This window comes from Apostichopus japonicus, chromosome 13, assembly GCF_037975245.1.
Source record: "Apostichopus japonicus isolate 1M-3 chromosome 13, ASM3797524v1, whole genome shotgun sequence".
NCBI classification, from domain to species: Eukaryota; Metazoa; Echinodermata; class Holothuroidea; order Aspidochirotida; family Stichopodidae; genus Apostichopus; species Apostichopus japonicus.
The window spans coordinates 4,619,215-4,639,848 of record NC_092573.1 but is presented as its reverse complement, the minus strand read 5'-3'; the positions used below and the strand labels follow the sequence as shown (position 1 = coordinate 4,639,848).

The window sequence follows — 20,634 nt, the reverse complement described above, 5'->3', positions numbered from 1 at the left end:
TGTTATAGCTACCACGGTGATGTGAGTAATCACGGTTATGTTATATCTACAACGGTGATGTCAGCAATCACGGTTAGGGTTATAGCTACCGCTGTGATGTCAGCAATCACGGTCGTTGGAGTTATAGCTACCACGGCGATGTTAGTAATCACGGTTATGTAATAGCTACAACGGTGATGTTAGCAAATGATTGAAAAGTATATTGTTACACGTACCTCTGTTTATCCAACTACCAACACGAGAACCTCATTAGAATGAAGAAATTGGCCAATTGGAAGCGGTATAGACACTGGAAAGCAACGTACGTAGAAATGTTCACATTCTACGAATTCTGGTAACCCAAATCACCCTTGTTGCATGTAGCTGCTCTGCAAGGAAGGAACTATTCAATTCACTGTTTTGAATGAATCTGTGACTTTCAATTCAAGTGTCACAAATGTTATCCCTTCAACTCACTTTGATTTCTGTCTAGATATTCAACATAAACATATTTCAATTGTTATCAATATGATTACATTACGAATATAGTTTTCTAACTTTGCATCGTCACCTGGGACGTTTATGAATTCAACGTTGCAGAGGCCTGGGCGTTGCTTCTAAAAGATCGTGAATGCCCAATTTTATATACTTCCCATCACACTCTTGAAGTTGAGCGTCAGTTTAAATGCTCCCTTGTGTGAAGCAAGTGGTACGATGTCAGAGTCTTTCGTATCACACACAAACGGCAACTAGGTCATGTAGTGAAAGCACTTAGTGCAACATATCGCAACAGCGATGAGATGTTTCCAATAGAAATAAGCATTTTCTTATCAATAATTTATCGGACATCTGAAAATAATATTGCCAATTTTTTTTCTCAATAATTCCAACTAACTTCATTTGCAGAAAAAGACTAAATAATGTAGAGTAGCTCCAAATTCATACAATAAGGGATGTTATCATTAATTTGTCTTAAGACTGCTGATGTTTAATGCTTATTCCATAAAAAGACATATCATCATCATCATCACCACCACCATCATCATCATCATCATCATCATCATCATCATCATCATCATCAACATCATCATCATCATCATCATCATCATCATCATCAACATCATCATCATCATCATCATCATCATCATCATCATCATCATCATCATCATCATCATCATCATCATCATCATCATCATCATCATCATCATCATCATCATCATCATCATCATCATCATCATCATCATCATCATCATCGCATTTTCTTGCGTCGTCATAGTCACCGTGATTATGGCTGTTAAGCTTATGGTCATAGTCATCGTCACATTATCGTTATCGTATTTTTCGTTTTTCTTACTTGTTGTAATGAAAAGTATTGCTGTATAAATGCAGCATGTTGTAAATGTCATTGCTGTGTTCATATGAAAGTTATATTTGTAAAGCTAGCAACTGTCGGATATTTACAAGTTTTAAGTTTTCTTTATGTGTGTATACGCAAAATACTAACAAAAGAAAGAAAAAGTGAAACAAAACAAGGACGAATTCGTCTGCTGGGATTATTCGCTGTTTTAGCGACACCCCTCCATGACGTCAAGTTTGTTTAACTTGTGTTGTAGTTTTTAACAAATTGATTACACGACTAAACATTTCGAAAAGTATGTCGCTAGAGGACTTCAGTTAACATCCCGAAATAGGTAACAGAACCCGCACAAAAAACAAATTGTGAAGGCCAATTCATACTCCGCTTATTTGCCCTAGAGATAACAAGATTTTTATCACCCTACAAATAACGGCATTGTTCTTTTCATTACTGCAAAAAAACTTATTAAGAATTCCCATTGCTTAATGAAACATGCGAGTAGTTTTCAATAGCCCCGGGGAATAATATTCGTCACACGGTAAAGGAACATGTGCCGTTGCTTTTAGGATCGGATGGCAATGCCGTTTTACACTTCAAGCACTTCTTGAAATTATTTAAATGTCTGCTTCGTTTCCCTAAAACAGAGAAACATAATTAGCAAGGCTTGACTTACTTTATCCTCCATATCTGCACTTTTTGTCACTTCTTTAGTTGCACTGACATCAATGAAGTAAATAATATACCGTAGATTCTACAACAAGTTATTCAAACATACCTCCTTTACACTAGATACAACCCCCCCCCCCCCCCTTAAATTTCTTGAGGTAAAAAACCTGTGTGGTCTCTCGGTCCAACTTGGTGGGCCGGTGTTATACGGAGCAACCGAGTTCATATATCGTGACTCCCAGTTCCGGTAAATACCTGGTCCAGGTTTTTGTCTTCGAGCATAGCGCTTTGTGCACAGCAGCTGACATTATGTTAAAATGATGAGATTTGCTGTTAGTTAGATTTCTATATTCGGAGCATCTTATACTGTAAACAACCTCAATAATGACCATGGACCCTGGGAAAATAATGCTGCGCTACTCTTGTCTTGGGGGTCTCTCAAAGGTATAAAGTACATCCTATATACCAGGACTGCAGTGATGTGATTGTTCGTACAAAGTGCAAGTTTATATAGTTTGCACGTTGTATCGCATATGAAGTTTAAATTCTTGGCAGACATATTTTGTTTTTTATTCTCCTTACAAGGATCTCGAACATCATTCAGATGAAAAACGTTAGCTTTTCTATAGTAACATAGTAACTTACAACGTACACGAGAACCTGAAATTTCACAGAACGACCCAGAATCCTCTCTTGATTCAAGAAGCTTGCAGACATGCATATGAAATGGTTTGCCTATGTATCGGTTTAGAAGTACATTAACCTCTAGAAGTGGCGGCGGAGTGCTTACGTGCAATTCGTGCTTTGAAGAAATTCGCGATTCTTAGAGAAATGGTCCACCGAGAATTCTAATGACGATTTCTAAATCAGTAAGAACTCAATTTTTCTTCTCTGAGTAGTAATCTGAGTAATTTAGTCGTTTACATTTCTAGGCTATCTTGAAATATATCTGTTCGACCTCTTAATGGAAAAGAAAGTTTCGAGGTACTGAGGACGATTGGTCGAATTAAAGGAGCTTTCTTGGTTGATTCATTCTGATAGGATATATTATTTAACTTTCCGATACAACAAAAATGGAATATAAACAATTCAATTCCATAAGATGGTCTAATCAACTTTCATGTATACAATGTAGAAAGCCTTCGCACATTTCTTATTTGTTGAGTGAATTTAAATAAACACTAAAAGCTAAAAATTAGTCGAGGGTACAAATATGCTTCAGTATGCATCATTTGAAGTCTAAAGTATTATATTTTCTGGGGAGGGTACCCCTGACCCCTAAGTCTCTACGACCCCAGGGCCAGGCCCTTACCTTTATAAATATATGTGTCCGCATCTGATGGTTTGTGTAAGGCTTTTGACATTGTTTTGCAAGAACTCTAGGACAGGACCAAGAGTCCGTACGTGTACTCCTATTTTAGAATACGCCCTCGTGGGTAGAGGACATTTTTAAAGAGTTGTATAGGAACCAGCACAAAATTGAGTACTCGTATTCGTACTGAGACTGCTGTACTCATAATCACAATAGTACTCAGGTGAATTCTGTTGGTATACCGTGGAGGTAAAAACAGACCTCCATGGTATACACATACTCATGCTGCTATACTCGTGTTACAACGTCTAAAGGTAACTCGTCTCTTCTCCAACTAGCCTGACAGCGAGTTGTTCGGGCAACTTTCTGAATCAGTTACATTGGTTATCATCAATTATTAGTAACTTTCAACTTGATACTAATCCGACCAGAATGTTATTTGTTTTGGGTTTTTCGTTTTGGTTTGATTTTGGTTTTGGTTAATAACTATTGAAAAAAGAATCAAGTCTTGAGAACTTAAAATGCCGTAAATATAGATATTAAACAATGATACAAAACATGTGTAAAATATGGCATCAAGGAGTATAATTCAAGGAGTAGACAGAACGTTGTTATGACCCCAAATTGGGTAAAATGATGAGTTCTTTATCTAAATGAGTTTTTAAAAAGATTTATTTTAAAGCTATTGCAAGAATTCTTAAACTTATACCTTTCACGAAAGAGGGACAAATATATTTTGGTACTTTTTTTCTCATTTTTCTTAATGGCAGACGTTACATAACAGATACCAACGGCTGATTTTATCTTTTGTCTTTAAAAGAATATTCTTAAATTGTTGTGATAGCATCCCCACCCCTCCCCCCTCCCCCTCCCTCTCTCTTTCGCTTGTCATGACTTTTGTGTACCCCAGTTTCTGCCAGTCTTGTCATACATTGTGAGTAGTAAGAAACAACTAAAGGCTTCACCTACAAGCCCACCCCTCCGTCCACTTCGATCAAACTTCACCTTTTCTTTTCTTCGACTCTTCATGCCCTAGTTTTAGGTCTTGTACTGACATTAATGTCCTAGTTCTGGTGTAACAAAGCCATCTATGTCTATGTGCAATTCTTTTACAGGATCGACATGTCGCAGATTTATACAAAACTAGGTCACAACAATTTAGATTGTAAGTTGATAAGTAGGTTTAGTCGTCACAGCCACTGCATATATATATATATATATATATATATATATATATATATATATATATATATATATATATATATATATATATATATATATATATATATATATATATATATATATATATATATATATATATATATATATATATATATATATATATATATATTTATATTTATATATTTATATTTATATATACACGAATTACAAGCGTTTATTATTAAGAGAAGAACGAAGAAAGAATCGACCTCCACGGTAACTTGTGCGTAGGTTGGAAATTACGAAAACGTCGACTGCAGTTGTTAAAGTCATACTGTAGAAGCCTACGATTTGCCGTTTGGACGACGAAGAGTCGATCGAGGTAATTTGAATCGACTCGAGTAAAGCGAAAACCGAGAGGATAAGGTTACAGTAGACGAAGATGTCGGTAATCATTTCTATAACCACCTCTAATTGTAATACTGTAATTCTAATACTGTAATAGTCTATATGATTCAACCCCCACCGCCACCCCCCCCCCCACCCCACCGCCATCTGCTAGGACAGCATATATGATTACCTCAATCTGGTCTCTACAAAAGTCTATATGATCCTCTCCACCCAGTTGCTTATAACCCATATGATCCTCTCCTAATAGTTGTTTATATAGCCCATATCATCCTCTCCGCCTAGTTGTTTATATAACATGATTCTCTCCATCTATAGTTGCTAGAACAGCCTATATCAAGAGGTATGATAATATCCTGGTTAACAACTGCATGTAAATCTAAGGATCAAAGTATGGCTCCATGGACTTTTGCATAGGATGTTCCTTGGATGGTATAATGGACCAAATCAAAAATCAAATGGATTTTGAAATGTGTGGGTTTTTCATTAATACTTGCAATATAAAGTGATGAGTATATAAGGTTATGAAAAACAATTTTATTGCTTCAAAGTCAATGAGACAAAAACTTTATATAGCCTAAAAAATAATATAACAAATATTTGCATCAAACATGTTGACATGCTGTTGTATAAAGACTGGTACTGGTAAAGAGAGAAAATGAAGTAAAATATATCAACTGGCCTATATAAAGTGCAATGGATGTTGTTGATAAGGCTGTCGAAAGTATATGACGTCATATGTTCATTAAAATACTGAACCTGGTTATCTCTTTAGTACTGTTTTCATCAATGTCGATAAAGTGAAGAAGTTCTGTTTTGTGTTCTTTACTTTTTTTCCTGTTTAGTTTCTTGTTTGGTACTTTGTTTTTCCTCATTTTGACTTTTTTTTTCATTTATCTAAGTCGGGATTTGAAGATAATAAAAAATCACAATGTTTTAGGAAAGAAACTGGTTCAGACAACTTTCTTTAGAAAGTGCATTCGTAATCAAGATATTGTTGTAAGTGCCGACAATAACACCAATATATCTCTCACTTCGTCCTAATATATCGACTGTTTTTCCTACTTCGCTTGTTTTGGTCGTGACGTTTCCAGCGACGTCATAAATTTTCACGAGTCAGTGTCGCCCTATAATCTACATTTAGACTCATTCCGACAACAGATGAGAAGTACAAACGCCTTTTATAATGACAGTCAGATCTAATATGAATAACTGGGTATAAGTCGACGGAGAGGTCAGAGAAGTTTAAACAGATACCATCAGCCATTCTATGCCTCAATTAATTACAACATATGGAGTCAAGTATCCCCGTACCAACGATGACCACATATTTATAAGGATAACAAAAAACATCGTGTGGACGGAATACCAATTAAACGAAATGACTTCACCCAAAGCAGAATTTGAAAAAAAAGCGCAATGTCCGATTCCATCACACAGACGAGTGAGAGAGAGAGATGGAGCCCGGTTTATTTTTAGACTCACCTTGCTGTGCAACGGACGAGACTTGGTGACTTACTTTATATAATCAGTATAGAATATTCTAACTCGATCAAGCAAACAGACGCCGCTTGTCTATGAAGTTGTTCGCTCATTGAACTATTGATTGAGGAGGAAAGGGGCGCATATATGTGGCTGGTCGTAGTTTACTTTCCTATAGTCGATCTGAAACACGTGTTTACTTACGTCACGGATTATCCCGCCGAGAAACCATCTTAGCGGTGGCGATATATATGGATTATCATAACAGATATTTTTATGACTCCAATTTCTGCTGCGCGATCTCTAAAACCGTGAGGTTTGTAATAGGAATCATGAGAAATAATGGCGTGTATGATTGGTGTCGTTTGGCTATCAGTAACTTGTAGGTGTTTAACAGTTTTGAACTGAGCTGCCCGAGACTTGAAGGAAGTTGTTTTTAACATTTATTTATAGTATAACCTTTCTTTCCTTCTTGGAAACGAACCATTTTGTATAAGCCATTGCAGTAATATCCATTATAATATGATAGTGCTTTACGAAATTTAGTTCCTTCGTCTGAAAGTCAGCGCACAGAGGTACCCTATGTTTGTATATATGTATATTATTTGTGGCGATTTTATCGTCATGAATACAATCGTTATGCTAATCACACGTTATCTACACATAGAGCAATAAAAAGAAGGGGAATTGACGGGGAGGGGTGGAGGTTGGGGCAGGGAACCAATAGCCATGTGGATAAGAAGTACTTTGAGTAGCATCTGTATTCTAGACTACATATTGTAGCACTTATAATTACTGCATTGTAATATATAGACTTGCTTACGTACATTGGACTTTAAAACTAAAAAAGCTACACTTCGCCGCCATAATGAACACAACAAGCTTACTGAAAAGATAAATTGTGCCATGTTATGTGAACGCACGATATAAGGTAATTCTGCAGGGATTTCCTGAAGGAATGAAACTATTTTCTAGAAGACTATAGCAACTCCGTAAGGAAAAAGTACAAGAGGTAGAAATAGTGTACTAGAGATATCAATATATATCTTTGGGTCGAAGAACTCGGGGTATCTTCATCTGAGTCAGTCAGGCTGAGAGAGTATTATCGATCCAATTGGTTCCTTACTCTCGTCATAAGAAGAAAGTGAAATGACTTCATGTGTTCGTCTATTTGGATACTAGCAGGTTTATGACCAACAGTCAACTTTAGCAAAGATATAGTTGCACTGACACTATGTGTGGTGCTGTTGAAGAGAGTACTCCTGACAAAACCCCTTTCCGCCGCCGTCCCACCTTCCCCACCCCTTATCTCTCTCTCCACCTACCTCCACCCACCTCCACCCACCTCCACCCACCTCTCTCTTAGCCTCTCTTGATTTTTTTACCAAACGAGTTACATGCTTTCGTCGTGTCTGTGGTCTCCGGTTTTCGGCTGACTAACTTTTCGAGTCCTTTGTTTACAGAAGAAATAATATAAAAGATTACGGTAATCTTTTTGTCTGTGGCAAATTGCTTGAGACAGATACCTTCTGCAGTTATAAGGCTCAAATTACCCGAACGCTGATTCGCACATAGAGTTTGATTTACTTCGAGTAACTTATTGACTAAGTTTAAGAATTACTGTCAAATGTTCAAAAGACGCACTTTAAGAAGAGGCTACGGTTTGTATATACATCATTAAATAAGAAGCGTGGATATTCGGTAAAATTTTACAAGATTGATGACAGATAAATTGATGCGTCAAAGATTTCTTGACAATGCATACAGTCATGGTTAAATGGCTTTTTCGTATACACTACCTACTTTTTCTTTGAGAAGTTTATGAGAAAGTCAATACATGAACCTATTTACAACCACTAAAGTTAACGGATCATTTCTTTTTCTATTTAAATATTTACGTTCAACATGTTATTTTTTCGATGGCTTATGTTTTATAGATTAAAGAAATCCGTCTAAGTATGGATCTTAATGGATCCTAATGGCTAATGTCGATTGAAGCTCATTTATATTTAAACAGATAAAAGGTTAACATGCAATGAGAAGTATTCAACCATCACAGGTATCAATTCTTTGGCCATTCTTCACATGATATACCATTGGTATTCACCGTCCTATTTTCAAACCCAGAGATCATCGACACTGCCTTAGGAGGTAGAGTTTGTTTTCCTGTCAGTGCATGGTAATTCGGATGCATTGAGTCTAGACAGTAAACACCCTAGGACGTTTGTTTAATTTGTCTTGAACTGGTCTGCTTTCCAGTGCCTTAGCAAACTATGAGGCCTGATAGATATTGATTTTTTTTTCTTTTTTGATAAATAATATATTTTCGTATCCTGCGTGTTATCCATCTTTTGTTTTGTTTTGTGTTTCTTTTTCTTTCTTTTTCACAATTTCACAAGCAAAAGTTCACTTCCGTCAGTAACGACTTTGTTATCTCATGTTTTCCTCTTAAAGGTATTGTCCGCTGATTGAAATTTATTGCTGAAAAAAAGTGCTGCCAATTTGTGTCAAAAACACAACCTAGTAGCATTATGTGTGTGTGTGAAGTTTGCAAATTTAGAAAACGTAATGTAATTTCATTAATGCTTCTTGCATCAACAAAGTTATAGATGGCAGTGGAGCTTTATCTTGAAAATGTACAGATTACTTATACACCGAGGAAGACAGTTATAGTCTTACAAACAACTTTCATATTGATCAAATTCATAACTTCACGATAAGGTGTGTTTTTCACCTGTAACAGAGACGGTAGGTAAAGATTTCTTGAAAGTCTAACTTTATCATGAATAAACTCAGTATTTCGCCAGGAAGCTTCTTTTGTTCTTCTTTCTTTCTTTGAGGGGGGTGGGGGGAGGGCAGGGGTTCTACTTGTTAATCTAAACATATTATTCATTGCTATTAATTGTTTTACAAAGCAAATGGTGTCATTGTCATGCTATATGAGATTACGACAATAATAATGCATAAGGATATCTTTAATTGAATATATCTGATCAATAGATCAAATAAATCAGTTTTTAATTAGAAAACCCAACTTGAATTTACTCCTATCTTCCATCGTACCACATATGTGATCAGCGCACATCTGGAAAAATGGTCATTTTTATTGTTGAGCATTTCTATGTTATTTCAGGTATGTTTTCACTTTTTTAATCCCCCCCCCCACACCAAGTGTCTCTCTCTCCACCTCTTTCTCTCCTTTTCTCTCTATCCCTCTAATATCTATTGCTTTATTTCTAATTCTTGTCTTGAGATTAAAAAGTTACCACTCTGTAGCTTTGCACCCCGAAATAGGTCTTCCTGGTTGAACTCTGGAGTTGGACGAAAACTTCATGCTGTTAGATGTAGCTATTTACTAGTATCATTTCGCCACTCCGACATTAAAAATAGATTTTAATTAGCTCCAATCCGTACACCGTACACCATGGAATAATACGTCAGCCGCTAATTAGTAAAACCTCAATCAGAGTATTGAAAGATGTACTCGTATAGATATTCCAGCAGGTGTACCAAAGAAAGGCTACACAAGACATTATAACATATCATGACTGAGTTTTTGACACCTCAAGGTTAATTAGTTTACTTAATTCTCCGAACACGTCAATTATGTCGCAATGTATTATTACGCCCTTGAGTACGTGCAGCTTTGGACGGATGCTGATAAATGCCATATATTGGTACACGAGTACAACGTCTTCCCACATGGATGGATAGTAAGTGAAAGTAAGTAATTCATCTGGGGACGATAGTTTCAATTTGAAATTAACCATGATTAGGTGCTGGGGGTGGGGGAGGGGGGTATTCACAGCTTAACTGGTATGTGTAATCATAAAGCGTGTCATTTTGGGGGTATATAGTTAAAGGGTAATTAGAATGCAAACAAATAATTTGATATATGTTGCAGATCGATTGCTACGAATTCAGATTGAATTCTTTATATTTATTTTAAAGATATGAACATTTAAGCATCTCAGGCTCATGAATGATAATGACAGGAATAATAAAGCTAACACACAGACCATTAGGTTATTCCTTCCCCAAATGCAACGTCAACCTCCATGAGGAAACAAAAGACTTTTCATGGCCTCCAGTAACCTGTTTACAAAACATTAAAGACTTTTCAAAGTTAAAATATTATTGGCTGTCATTCGGGTTGCTCAGTTGTCCATATGAAGATAAAAGAACATTTATCATGTCGGCCTGCACTGAGGGGCCAACGTCACCATCATTTTTAGCCTTTAAAGGCCGTTCTAGAGATTTAGAGATGATGGGGTAACTGCTTCATCTTGGGTGAGACGAAATACATCATACATGTAATGATGTCGCGTCGTTAAAGCGGGAGTTCATCCGTTGCAATGTACACTTGAGTAGTATAATTCTATTAGTATATAGTTCTTCACTATCTAGCCATTTCGATGACGTCATCTGTTGCGCAATCTGGTGAACAAACGGCAGTAAAAAGATGACGTCATTAAGCCATAAACGTCCCATAGGCGATGTAAGGCATCATAGTATACGAAAGCTATTAGGCAGTAAAATATGACTGCATTTGTATGTTGTTCTACAATTCCCCTTATATATACGTCCAATTTAATCCCCACCACATTTGAGTGATCAAAATTTTCAAGCAAGGTTTCAATTTACTAGCTAAAGACCATTTATATCTATATGTATACTCTAGGTATATATATGTATGTATATATATATATATATATATATATATATATATATATATATATATATATATATATATATATATATACATACATATATATATATATATATATATATATATATATATATATATATATATATATATATACATATATATATATATGTGTGTGTGTATGTGTAACCCAATGTTGGTTAACACAATCGACGAATTTTAAAATGATAGGTTTTGGCTGTTGAAATTTTGTGTGAAATTCCCATGCGCTATAATTGAAGGGAGAAACTTTATTTGCGTTTAAATAAAACTAATGTTCAGTAGTTCTATAGCTGGTTCAATGTGGTCCATTTTCTGAAACGGGCCCAACTCTTCAATATCCAATATTCTATTTACCCGATGTAAGCGATAAAATCGACGGCGCAAATAAATTAGAGGTGCCAGATTGATCCGAAGTAATCATTTATCAGATCTCACTGAAGTTTATTATTATTAGCAAACGGTTACAGGATATTTGCCTACGTCTATATCTTGGAAAGTACTTTCATTAAACATGCTCTCAGTTAAACTTGTTTCTAATAAATGTCTTCTCCTCCTTCACTAAAAAGTTCGAACTTTTGACGATACTTGAAAGTAATGTCCCCCCCATCTCTCCTCCCCCCCCCCACCTCATCCAAAACAAAAATGGTAAGCCAGATATGACCTACCTTAAAATATCTCAATACCTCATTTTACTGGTCATCTTTAAGCAGTTTTATGGGACAGAAAAAAGAAAAAGAAAACTTTAAAGAAAACAACGAGTGTAGAGATATAAATTAAAGTAGAACAATTATTTTACAATGCAAAGCTGGAACTTCTACGAATATTGTTCAATGGCTTGATAAAGATCAATTACAATACAACCTTTTATGCTATAGTTATACTGTTTTCAAACATCACACTACTTTAACTGCAAACGTCAGACAGATAATAAACGCATCACTCGAGATTAACTGCTGAAGAACATCATTGACGTAGGCTAAATTATGATTTGTCACATCAAAATTTCTCCCAACGTAATGTACTTTACTATAGTCAAAACTGCAACCTCCAATTTAGATGGTGTGTTTTTTTTGAGAGAGAAAAAGATTAAAGGCTTCCATTTCTCGCAGAGATGTATTCCTAATTGTAACCAGTGACAGCCTGGCCCGAGAGACTGGTAATGCTAAAATAGCATTTTGAAGGAACCTAAAGTTTTCTGGAAATACAAACACATTTTTCTTTTAGTTAATTAACAAAATACAGCCGTCAAGTCAGTACTGTGTTATCTATGGGGATCACCTCAACAGATCAGCTGTGTATAATAGTTCCTGCAGATCGGCCAAAAGAGGGGATGACATAAACAGATTCAACCAAAGTAACATAAGAAACTTTGCTCTGTCTGTAACATTTTGTTGCTATACACATGTTAGGCAGTAATTAAGTATTGGTATGTGATAGTATATATATATATATGGGTAATATGAGTAGCATATTGGTATATATACATAAATTCATGGTCTAGAATGAAAGGCATCCTATATCAAGATAATTGTGCTTTTGGATATTTAAATGATCATATCTTCAAAGCGGATTAAGTGTAGCCTGAAATAATAAACAAATGTGTTGTCAATGATCTGTACCATATCAATTTTGTTCTAACGTGATCACTAGTTCGAAGAGTACCGTATATTAGCCCTTCTCGTGAATCTTATATCATCATTAATAACAAGATGACAGTCTCGATGTCTTCGCCTGGTGGAGCCGACTAATCTCAAAAGCTTACCAACAAATGTCCAAAGTAACTTAAATAACCTTTAATTCTCTGTATTTTACTTCACACAACTTGTCTCCTTTTCATTTATATTATATAAATATATATATTTATAACATTGACCTGCAAGAAATATACTTTGACGGGGACATGAAACACTCGTATCGGTTATAACTTATTTCACTAATAGCTTCATAGTTATAAATTCCGTCTGTCAATCTGTCGGAGTGTGGTTTCTTTCCCAAGAAAAATTCTCACGGGGACATCTTTTCAGATATTTTACCAGATGCTAACCAAGTAAAATTTGTATATTTGTCATGAGACAAACAGTTGATATAAATTGACGCAATTTAGGCCACTTTATGCCTTAGGCCAGACGCTCTCCTCACCAAAACATACATGTTACGCACGAAACATTGAAGGTGTCATGAATAATCAACGTGTATTATTAGCTTTCTTGTTGGGCGTAGCTAAGTCAGTGCGATTTTAACGGCTGGATTAGTTCTTGGATTTAATGATGGAAAAAAACTTATTTCCGGACCCAATTAAATGGATAATCCGGTGGCTGAATTCGATATGCTTCACAAAATTGCTGGAAACAATCTTTATCCTTAGGTCAAAGCTACATCCTCATATCATCTCGTTATCCTGACTATATGAATTTTCTAAATTTGATGATATTTGGTGAATGCATCTGGCAAGAGCATATCTGTATAATGTCTTCATTGTAAATGTATTTGAGTCGTTTGCTTGCGGGTTATTCCTGTATAATATGAAAATCATTTATCAATAGAAGAGAAATAGTATTTCTGCCAAAACAAAGTTGCCTTTCGATCAGTGAAGTTCTAAAGCATGAGAATATTGACAGCTTACAGGCAAACATGTATATGAAGGACGAAGCAATAAGAAGATAACATAATGTGACAAGGCATTTCCTGATAGTGTTTAGCCAGTCAAAATAGGTTGCATTCAATTAACCATATCTCAAAGTTAGGGACAAGATATTGAGTTGCATATTGCATGTTGAAGTGATGCAATATTGTTCCCTTTAAAATTAGTGGTAGATAGCTTACCAGCGGGATATCCCTTTTTCAGACTTTTCATTTTGAAATATTCGAAGATTTGATTAGAGAAATATTATGAATAGTTCATGTGCGGACGCTTTGGTAAACCACACAGTTAGGAAAACACATAATTGGAAATACGAATAGCGGTTTCCTGCTTATCTAACCATAGTTGGAAAATGTTATGAGTCATACACAATTTTTTAACAATTTGTATTCACTAGAGAAAACATGCGAGTGAATTATGTTTAGTAAACAGCAAAACAGTTAATCATTCAACAACTGTTGATCCCTGCATCAATCATTTCCGGCATCATGGTTGAACATTTTCATGATTTCTCTTTTTCTTCCTTCTCTTCCTTTTTTTGGTCCTCATTCTGTGTTTCTTTGTATTTGATCAAAATAATATATGTTGCGGTTGAAATAAGAGCCATTTATTTATCAACTTGTCAAAAATTTAGCTGTAATTTCTTAGATTTTACGCCTCATATCTAAAGAAATGGAAAATGTTATAAAATTTCAAAAGGAAGAAAAACATGTTTGTTTTTCACTGGTCGCTGTGTTATTATACTTTATATCGCATGAGTAGATTGAAGGGATATTCCTGGAACAGGAAATTGGGCAAAAAACTATTTCACACTGTTAATTGCAAATCCAATCTTAATATCTTATTCCTAAGTTCAGATGTTGATTGAATGTGACCTATTTTGACTGGCTAAACCCTCCATTCTACCTTGCTATTTTTTTTTTCTTCTGTCGAATTAAAAGTTTCCTCTGTGCAAAAGTGACTTAAATATTATAAAGAACCAGGCAGCAAAACTTCAGTGCGGTTTCGATGCTGCTACATGAATATTCTTATATGAATGTGGCACACTAGGATGTAGGGTATAACCAGGATGAACAACATACTTCAACCTAAGTAGTACAGCAAAAGGCATTGAGATATGACAAACAATATTCACATTGGCAGCTGATGACCGAGATGGAAACTTTTGATGTATTCAGCATACAGATTAATCTCTACCAAAGACAACAGGCTTCTTCTCAGGCCTCGACAAATATTTTTAAAGTATTCGCCATTTGGCGACCGTCACTAAAAATCTACTCGCCTAAATGCCAAATTCACTCGCCACTATGATTGCTGTTCAAGTCTCCATAGTGCAGATCTACAACATCAATACTTTCTGTGAACAAAGGCTAGGCACCTAGGCAGATACATGGTGCTAAGTAATTGCACATTGAAAAATGTTGTTACTGTGCAGTATGAAATTTAAACTTTCTACCAAAATTAACTGACGAACAAAGTCAAAAATGTCGCAAAATCATTAAAAGAAGCAGCTAGGCCTACTGTAATGTCTTAAACAATTAAAAATAAAACATCTGCAAAAATACATACGAAGAGAGCTTGGCTGATGTTACATTAGGGCTCTTCTAGTACTAGGCATACACTACACAGTAGCTAGGTGTGCGCGAGTCCTAACCCTGACAGTACCTCAGTGCTACTTTGAACTGCTGTACTCGATTAGCGTGACTTCGTACATTTGCCCAATTATTTATCTAGTCTTTTAGCTGCAGATTGGTGTGCGAAAAATGTCGATATAACTCCATTACACTGCCTAAATCAAAGCGATCTTTTACGCAATCAAAATCTAAGGTTGAAAAAGCATCTCTTCCACTCGCAACTGGTGTTGTGTGAAAACCTTTTCAAACAATCCTAGCAACAATAACAGCAAACTTGTCTCAAAACACCTTAAATTGTTGTATATTTTCCGAATTATGACTGATGGCATGTAGGAAATGTCTTCAGAAATAATTGAGGAGATGTTTTGCCTCCTTAAGTGTATTGGTATACTGACACGAAAAAAATTCCTTCACGTTTTTGTTTTAATGAACCTAATATTATCCCACCTTTGTTAGTGTGTGGCACATTGTAGCATAACCAACTCGGCAGTTCCATGCTTTGTCGTCGAAAATGTTTTACCAAAATGACAGTTAATCGTTGTATTGTGCTTTTTTTTCTGCAGATCAACACGACAGGGGTCTTGTATCATTAACTTATGAATTTTAATATAGCGAAACTCGGAATAAAGAGGTTAAAACTTGTTAAAGTTTGTTTATTAGGCAATAGTAATTTAATATAGTAAATATATATCGATGTTTAATAAACTTTTCTAATTGGTTTAGAAATTAATATATGAAAGCAACATATTTATGAATTCTTTTTAAACACATTACGTATTTGTAAGCTCAAACCGTTCCTTGTAATTTATTGTTATTTTAGATTTTAAATGATGTTTTGACTGTATGTTTATAAATGTTCCGAGAAGTTTGTGAACAATCTCCGCACATGAAAACTTCCCGTTCATAATGCACGTACAGATAACGAACAAGTTTACACAGTAAATTCGCATTGAGATTGGTCATTGATAAAAATCTAACTAGGCGACAGTAAATTTTCGTAAACGGCGCCTGGTCATTTCCCCAACGTAACTACATCCAAACCTGAAGTTGTCATTTGGCACTGAATCTCAACAATTGCGAAATACGACGGAAAATGCACAGGGCATGTATACAGCGACGTTTTCTGTTAGCGACACACTGAAGCCAATGGCAGTTTGTTCCACTTGTTCCCATAAGATAATTTCCAATTGCCATCAGCCTCTCCTATTCTTATGAAGCGTAACGCACATATTATCTAATAGGCTGGTCGGTGGAAGATACACACGCACACACACACACACACATACACATTCATCCGCCTGCATGACTACATAGGTTACGATTATCATCGAAACCAAAAACGAAAACATTTCCAGCTGAATTGCCGTGATGACGTCATTCCCTTTGCTGTTGCCAGATACATTCACAAAAATACCACCAAATGTGACAAAAAAAGTTCCTATGGTCGCTATACAAATGCTATAGGGATGTCATTGTTACGTAAATAGGCAGAAAATTTTCTTTCGTATTAGGCCAATTAACTTCAGACACCGGAATATCCCTTTAAACAACGACTTAACGCTGTTAATTTCGTGCTCTTCGACTTCTATATATAGTTTGACCAATCAGCATCGTTTTCTGGTTTGTCTGATGCGCAAGGGCGGCGGAAGCACTTTCATTCTGGTGGGGCACCAACGGCGAAGGGCACTTTGCAGAAATTCGATTGAACACATGCAGCCTGATATTTAGTACCCTTTATAACTCTTATTGTATTATCTTATTTGCGTATACACATCACTCCATCAACGCCCCCCCCCCCCCCCTTCAAGGAAACAATGCATAGTAGCAATGCAATATCCAATGTGCAAATTGGGAAACAAGGAACAAGTTTTCTTTCGAAACAAAATGAGGTGAAATCATTATAAAGTCCAAGCCTCTGCACACGTACGCGATCGATACATGCATGAAAGCAAATGAAATATGTCAAAATACGAAAGGATGGGGTAGGTTATGGGATATTAAAACTATACTCATTATTCATAGTAGGCTATAAATGGCTTCTGCTTATTACAAAGTCACAATGTAATAAAGCAATGCATTCGGGCACCTACTGAAAGAAAAAATAATTTGCTGTGTGTTTTTCAATGGTTAAACTGATATTATTATGATCATTATTATTGTAACGACTTTCCCAATAATTCTAACCAATATGGAAGGGTAATAACACGGCAAATGATTGTATGTTATTGGCATGCGATGTAATAACCGACGCATGCCCATATGATATGCACCTTAACATGTAGAAAGCGCGCGGATCGCGCGAAAAATTTTGGTAATATTTTTCGGGCAAGTCGTTACAGCCCCCCAAATCAAATTGGGCTCCTACGCCTATGGTAGTAAACATTTAAAACTTCCCGTAATATTTCATTCGACGTGGGTTTCGCTGTGTAAACTCTTTTTTTATTTAGAAATTTTTATGTAGAAAAAGGGCACATTTTTAACCTGAGGAAAAGTGGGGGGCACGTGCCCTCTGTGCCCCCCCCCCCGGTTCCGCCGCCCTTGCTGATGCGCGTGTGTGTATACTTGCTTGTTGGTTTCCTTGCATGCTTGCGGTTTCTCACGGTTCTACTGCAGGCTTCTCTCACTCTAAAATATTTCTGCTCTAGCTGTTTTCCGAGAAAACGGCATACAATGCTTATCATTTTATTGCAATAAGCATTCCAATTAAGTAGAACACAGTTGCATTCAGCTTAAGAAGGGTTTTTTATTCATTCTTTTATTCATTCTACTTAAGTGACATTCTAATTTTAAATGAAACTTAAGAGAATTGAATTTTATTTCAGTTAAATTGATTTCTACTTACAATTAGAAGGAACTAGTTATTCAACTTAAGTAAAAAACAGTTAGTTTTAGTAGAATTGATTCCACTTATGCTTAATTGTATTAAATTAAAGTGTAATTAATTCTTAGGTAGAATGTTACAACGGCTCGGGATATGAGTTACCAACAATTTTATCTCAGCTATGAGTAATGCCTCCCTCCCCCGCCCCAACCCCCTCCCCCCCCCAAAAAAAAACAAAGGTAAAATAAACACAACACAGCTTTTTTGTCGCACCGATGAGAAATCAAAGTCGTGTGCTGTCGTAGAAGTAATCTCGATATTATTCCTGAGTCTAGCTAATTACTCACGGGCACAATTTAAAATTTTACACCATGCTTGCAGGTGCTAACCTTCAACTATTCCCAAGCACTGATGAGAGGACCAAAATTAGACAAAAACAGTTCACTATCAGGATGCGATCCTCTGACAAGATGACAGAAATGGAGGGGGTAAAGGTTTGAACATATGGGGTTCTCATTACCCTGTTAGCCATGTCAGTAACGATATAGCTAAACAGTAAATAACTTCCCTTTGATATTACCGGCGTTTGATTGGAACCGTAACGCCACGCCAATTAAATTGGCTTTTCAAATTGTCGTTTTGGTTGACTTCGGTGGACGGTCAACTGATATGCATAAAGGGTTAATATTTGGTAACAAGAAGTACACTAGACTACCAGAATACATGCATATGCAATTATGGAAATCTGTTACTGCCCTTGTTAGTATACCTGTCGTTTTCTCATGCAATTGCAGTTAGTAACCAATTTAGACATATATCCTATACAGTAAAAGAAGATAATATGAATATGAAACTAGTAATTTCATATGGTCTCGACTTTTCGTTGTATATAGATGTAGACGTCGTAGGTTCAGAACTCACAGTAAGGTCAACTGCTCTCATCCTGGACACCACCCACCCCCCCCCCCTCCCCCTTCCCAATGGCACCCCCTACAACAACGACTCGAATGCTCCTTAAATAATAACACGCTTATATTGATGCTTTCATATACTATACCAATGAACGCAATAAATATGTGCCTCTAAGTCGCTATTTGTTTGTATTGAGGGCTTCCGACATGGCGAAGTTGTTGCCTTAAGGTTCACTTTCGTTTGTAATGTTCATCAGTGGCGCTCGTCTTGTACTGACATCAGTACTATACATACATCTTTATATGTATTTGACCGCGTATAGAGGTATATATATTGAAGATTGCTATTTATGGTCTAGTTATAGCCTCCCCTCATCTTTGTTCCATAACATTCTCTCATGACGGCATAGATGGATATTATAATCCATTCATCGGGCTCACTTGGTACACCTTGTTCAGCATATAAAAAGAAGATATCATCCTCTCGAGTGCATGGTATCCATCTCCGATCTCACAGGGCCAAACCTGAATCTTCTTTCTTTCTTTCTTCCAAATGTTACCGAACAGGATTTGTTGTTTACTTGCGTGTTTCTTTGTTTGTTTGTTTTAATTGCGAAATGTTACGGTTACGGTGAAATGCATGAAGCTTTTTGAAGTAAATGAAATGTATTTAGTGTGAACATTGGAGAAACTGAGATATGACTACACCCCTCTATGCCTTGAAAGCATCGTAGAAAATTCGTAATGCTTGTTTGCGAGTTATGAAAAGTTTGGCTCGCGTTGCTAAAAATTCATTTGACGGTAAGTTTCCAAAAGTTTTACCAAACCCACTGAGTATTATTCAAAATATGTTTGCAATTAATGCAAATAAATTCCCATCTTTTGTGAACTCACGACTAATTACCTGGTTATTAAGAAATTCATTGGCCCTTAAAAATTCTCGGCAATCCAGACAGTTTTCGCTTTTAGTTTGAATTAAATGTACACTAATAAAACTCATACAGAAAATATCCAAGTTTTCCGTTATTATTTTATTAAATAACTGAAACTATAGGAAAAAGATCTTAAAAATCTTAAAATCTTAAAAATTCTCGGCAATCCAGACAGTTTTCGCTTTTAGTTTGAATTAAATGTACACTAATAAAACTCATACAGAAATTATCCAAGTTGTCCGTTATTATTTTATATTTATATTATCATTATTACGATTATTATATGGTAATTTACCCAAATCAATTACTTTAAGCGAAGAAAACAGTTAACTTGGGAGACACTCCTGTTCGAGTTGTTCAGATCGGGATGTAACGTATAACTAAAGATATATGCTATAGTGTGGCTGGATTACAGTTGAAGCAAAGAGTGTATTAAGACAAGTTTCACAAACTTGCAAACCCGCTGAGGTAAACGCAAGGCAGAAGGACCTATGATAATGACTTCACTACATCGGGGTGCGAGGGGGGGGCCTCCCAAGACCTGTCAGTAAGACCCTTGTTGGGAATAACTAACCAAATAAACCCGTCGCTCCATCGGAGTTCGTGTCACGAACATGTCACG

The 20,634-nt window shown here is 36.0% G+C and overlaps 1 protein-coding gene across 1 annotated transcript in view; it reads left to right on the top strand.

Annotated features, from left to right (window-relative positions):
• The window catches only part of LOC139979016 (uncharacterized), a 184,308-nt gene extending 178,222 nt beyond the window's left edge, over positions 1–6,086 (top strand). The window contains exon 6 of the mRNA XM_071989653.1: positions 5,978–6,086. Coding sequence (XP_071845754.1) covers positions 5,978–6,086 — 109 coding nt within the window. The remainder of the gene's footprint in view (positions 1–5,977) is intronic.
• Positions 6,087–20,634: the final 14,548 nt, after the last annotated feature.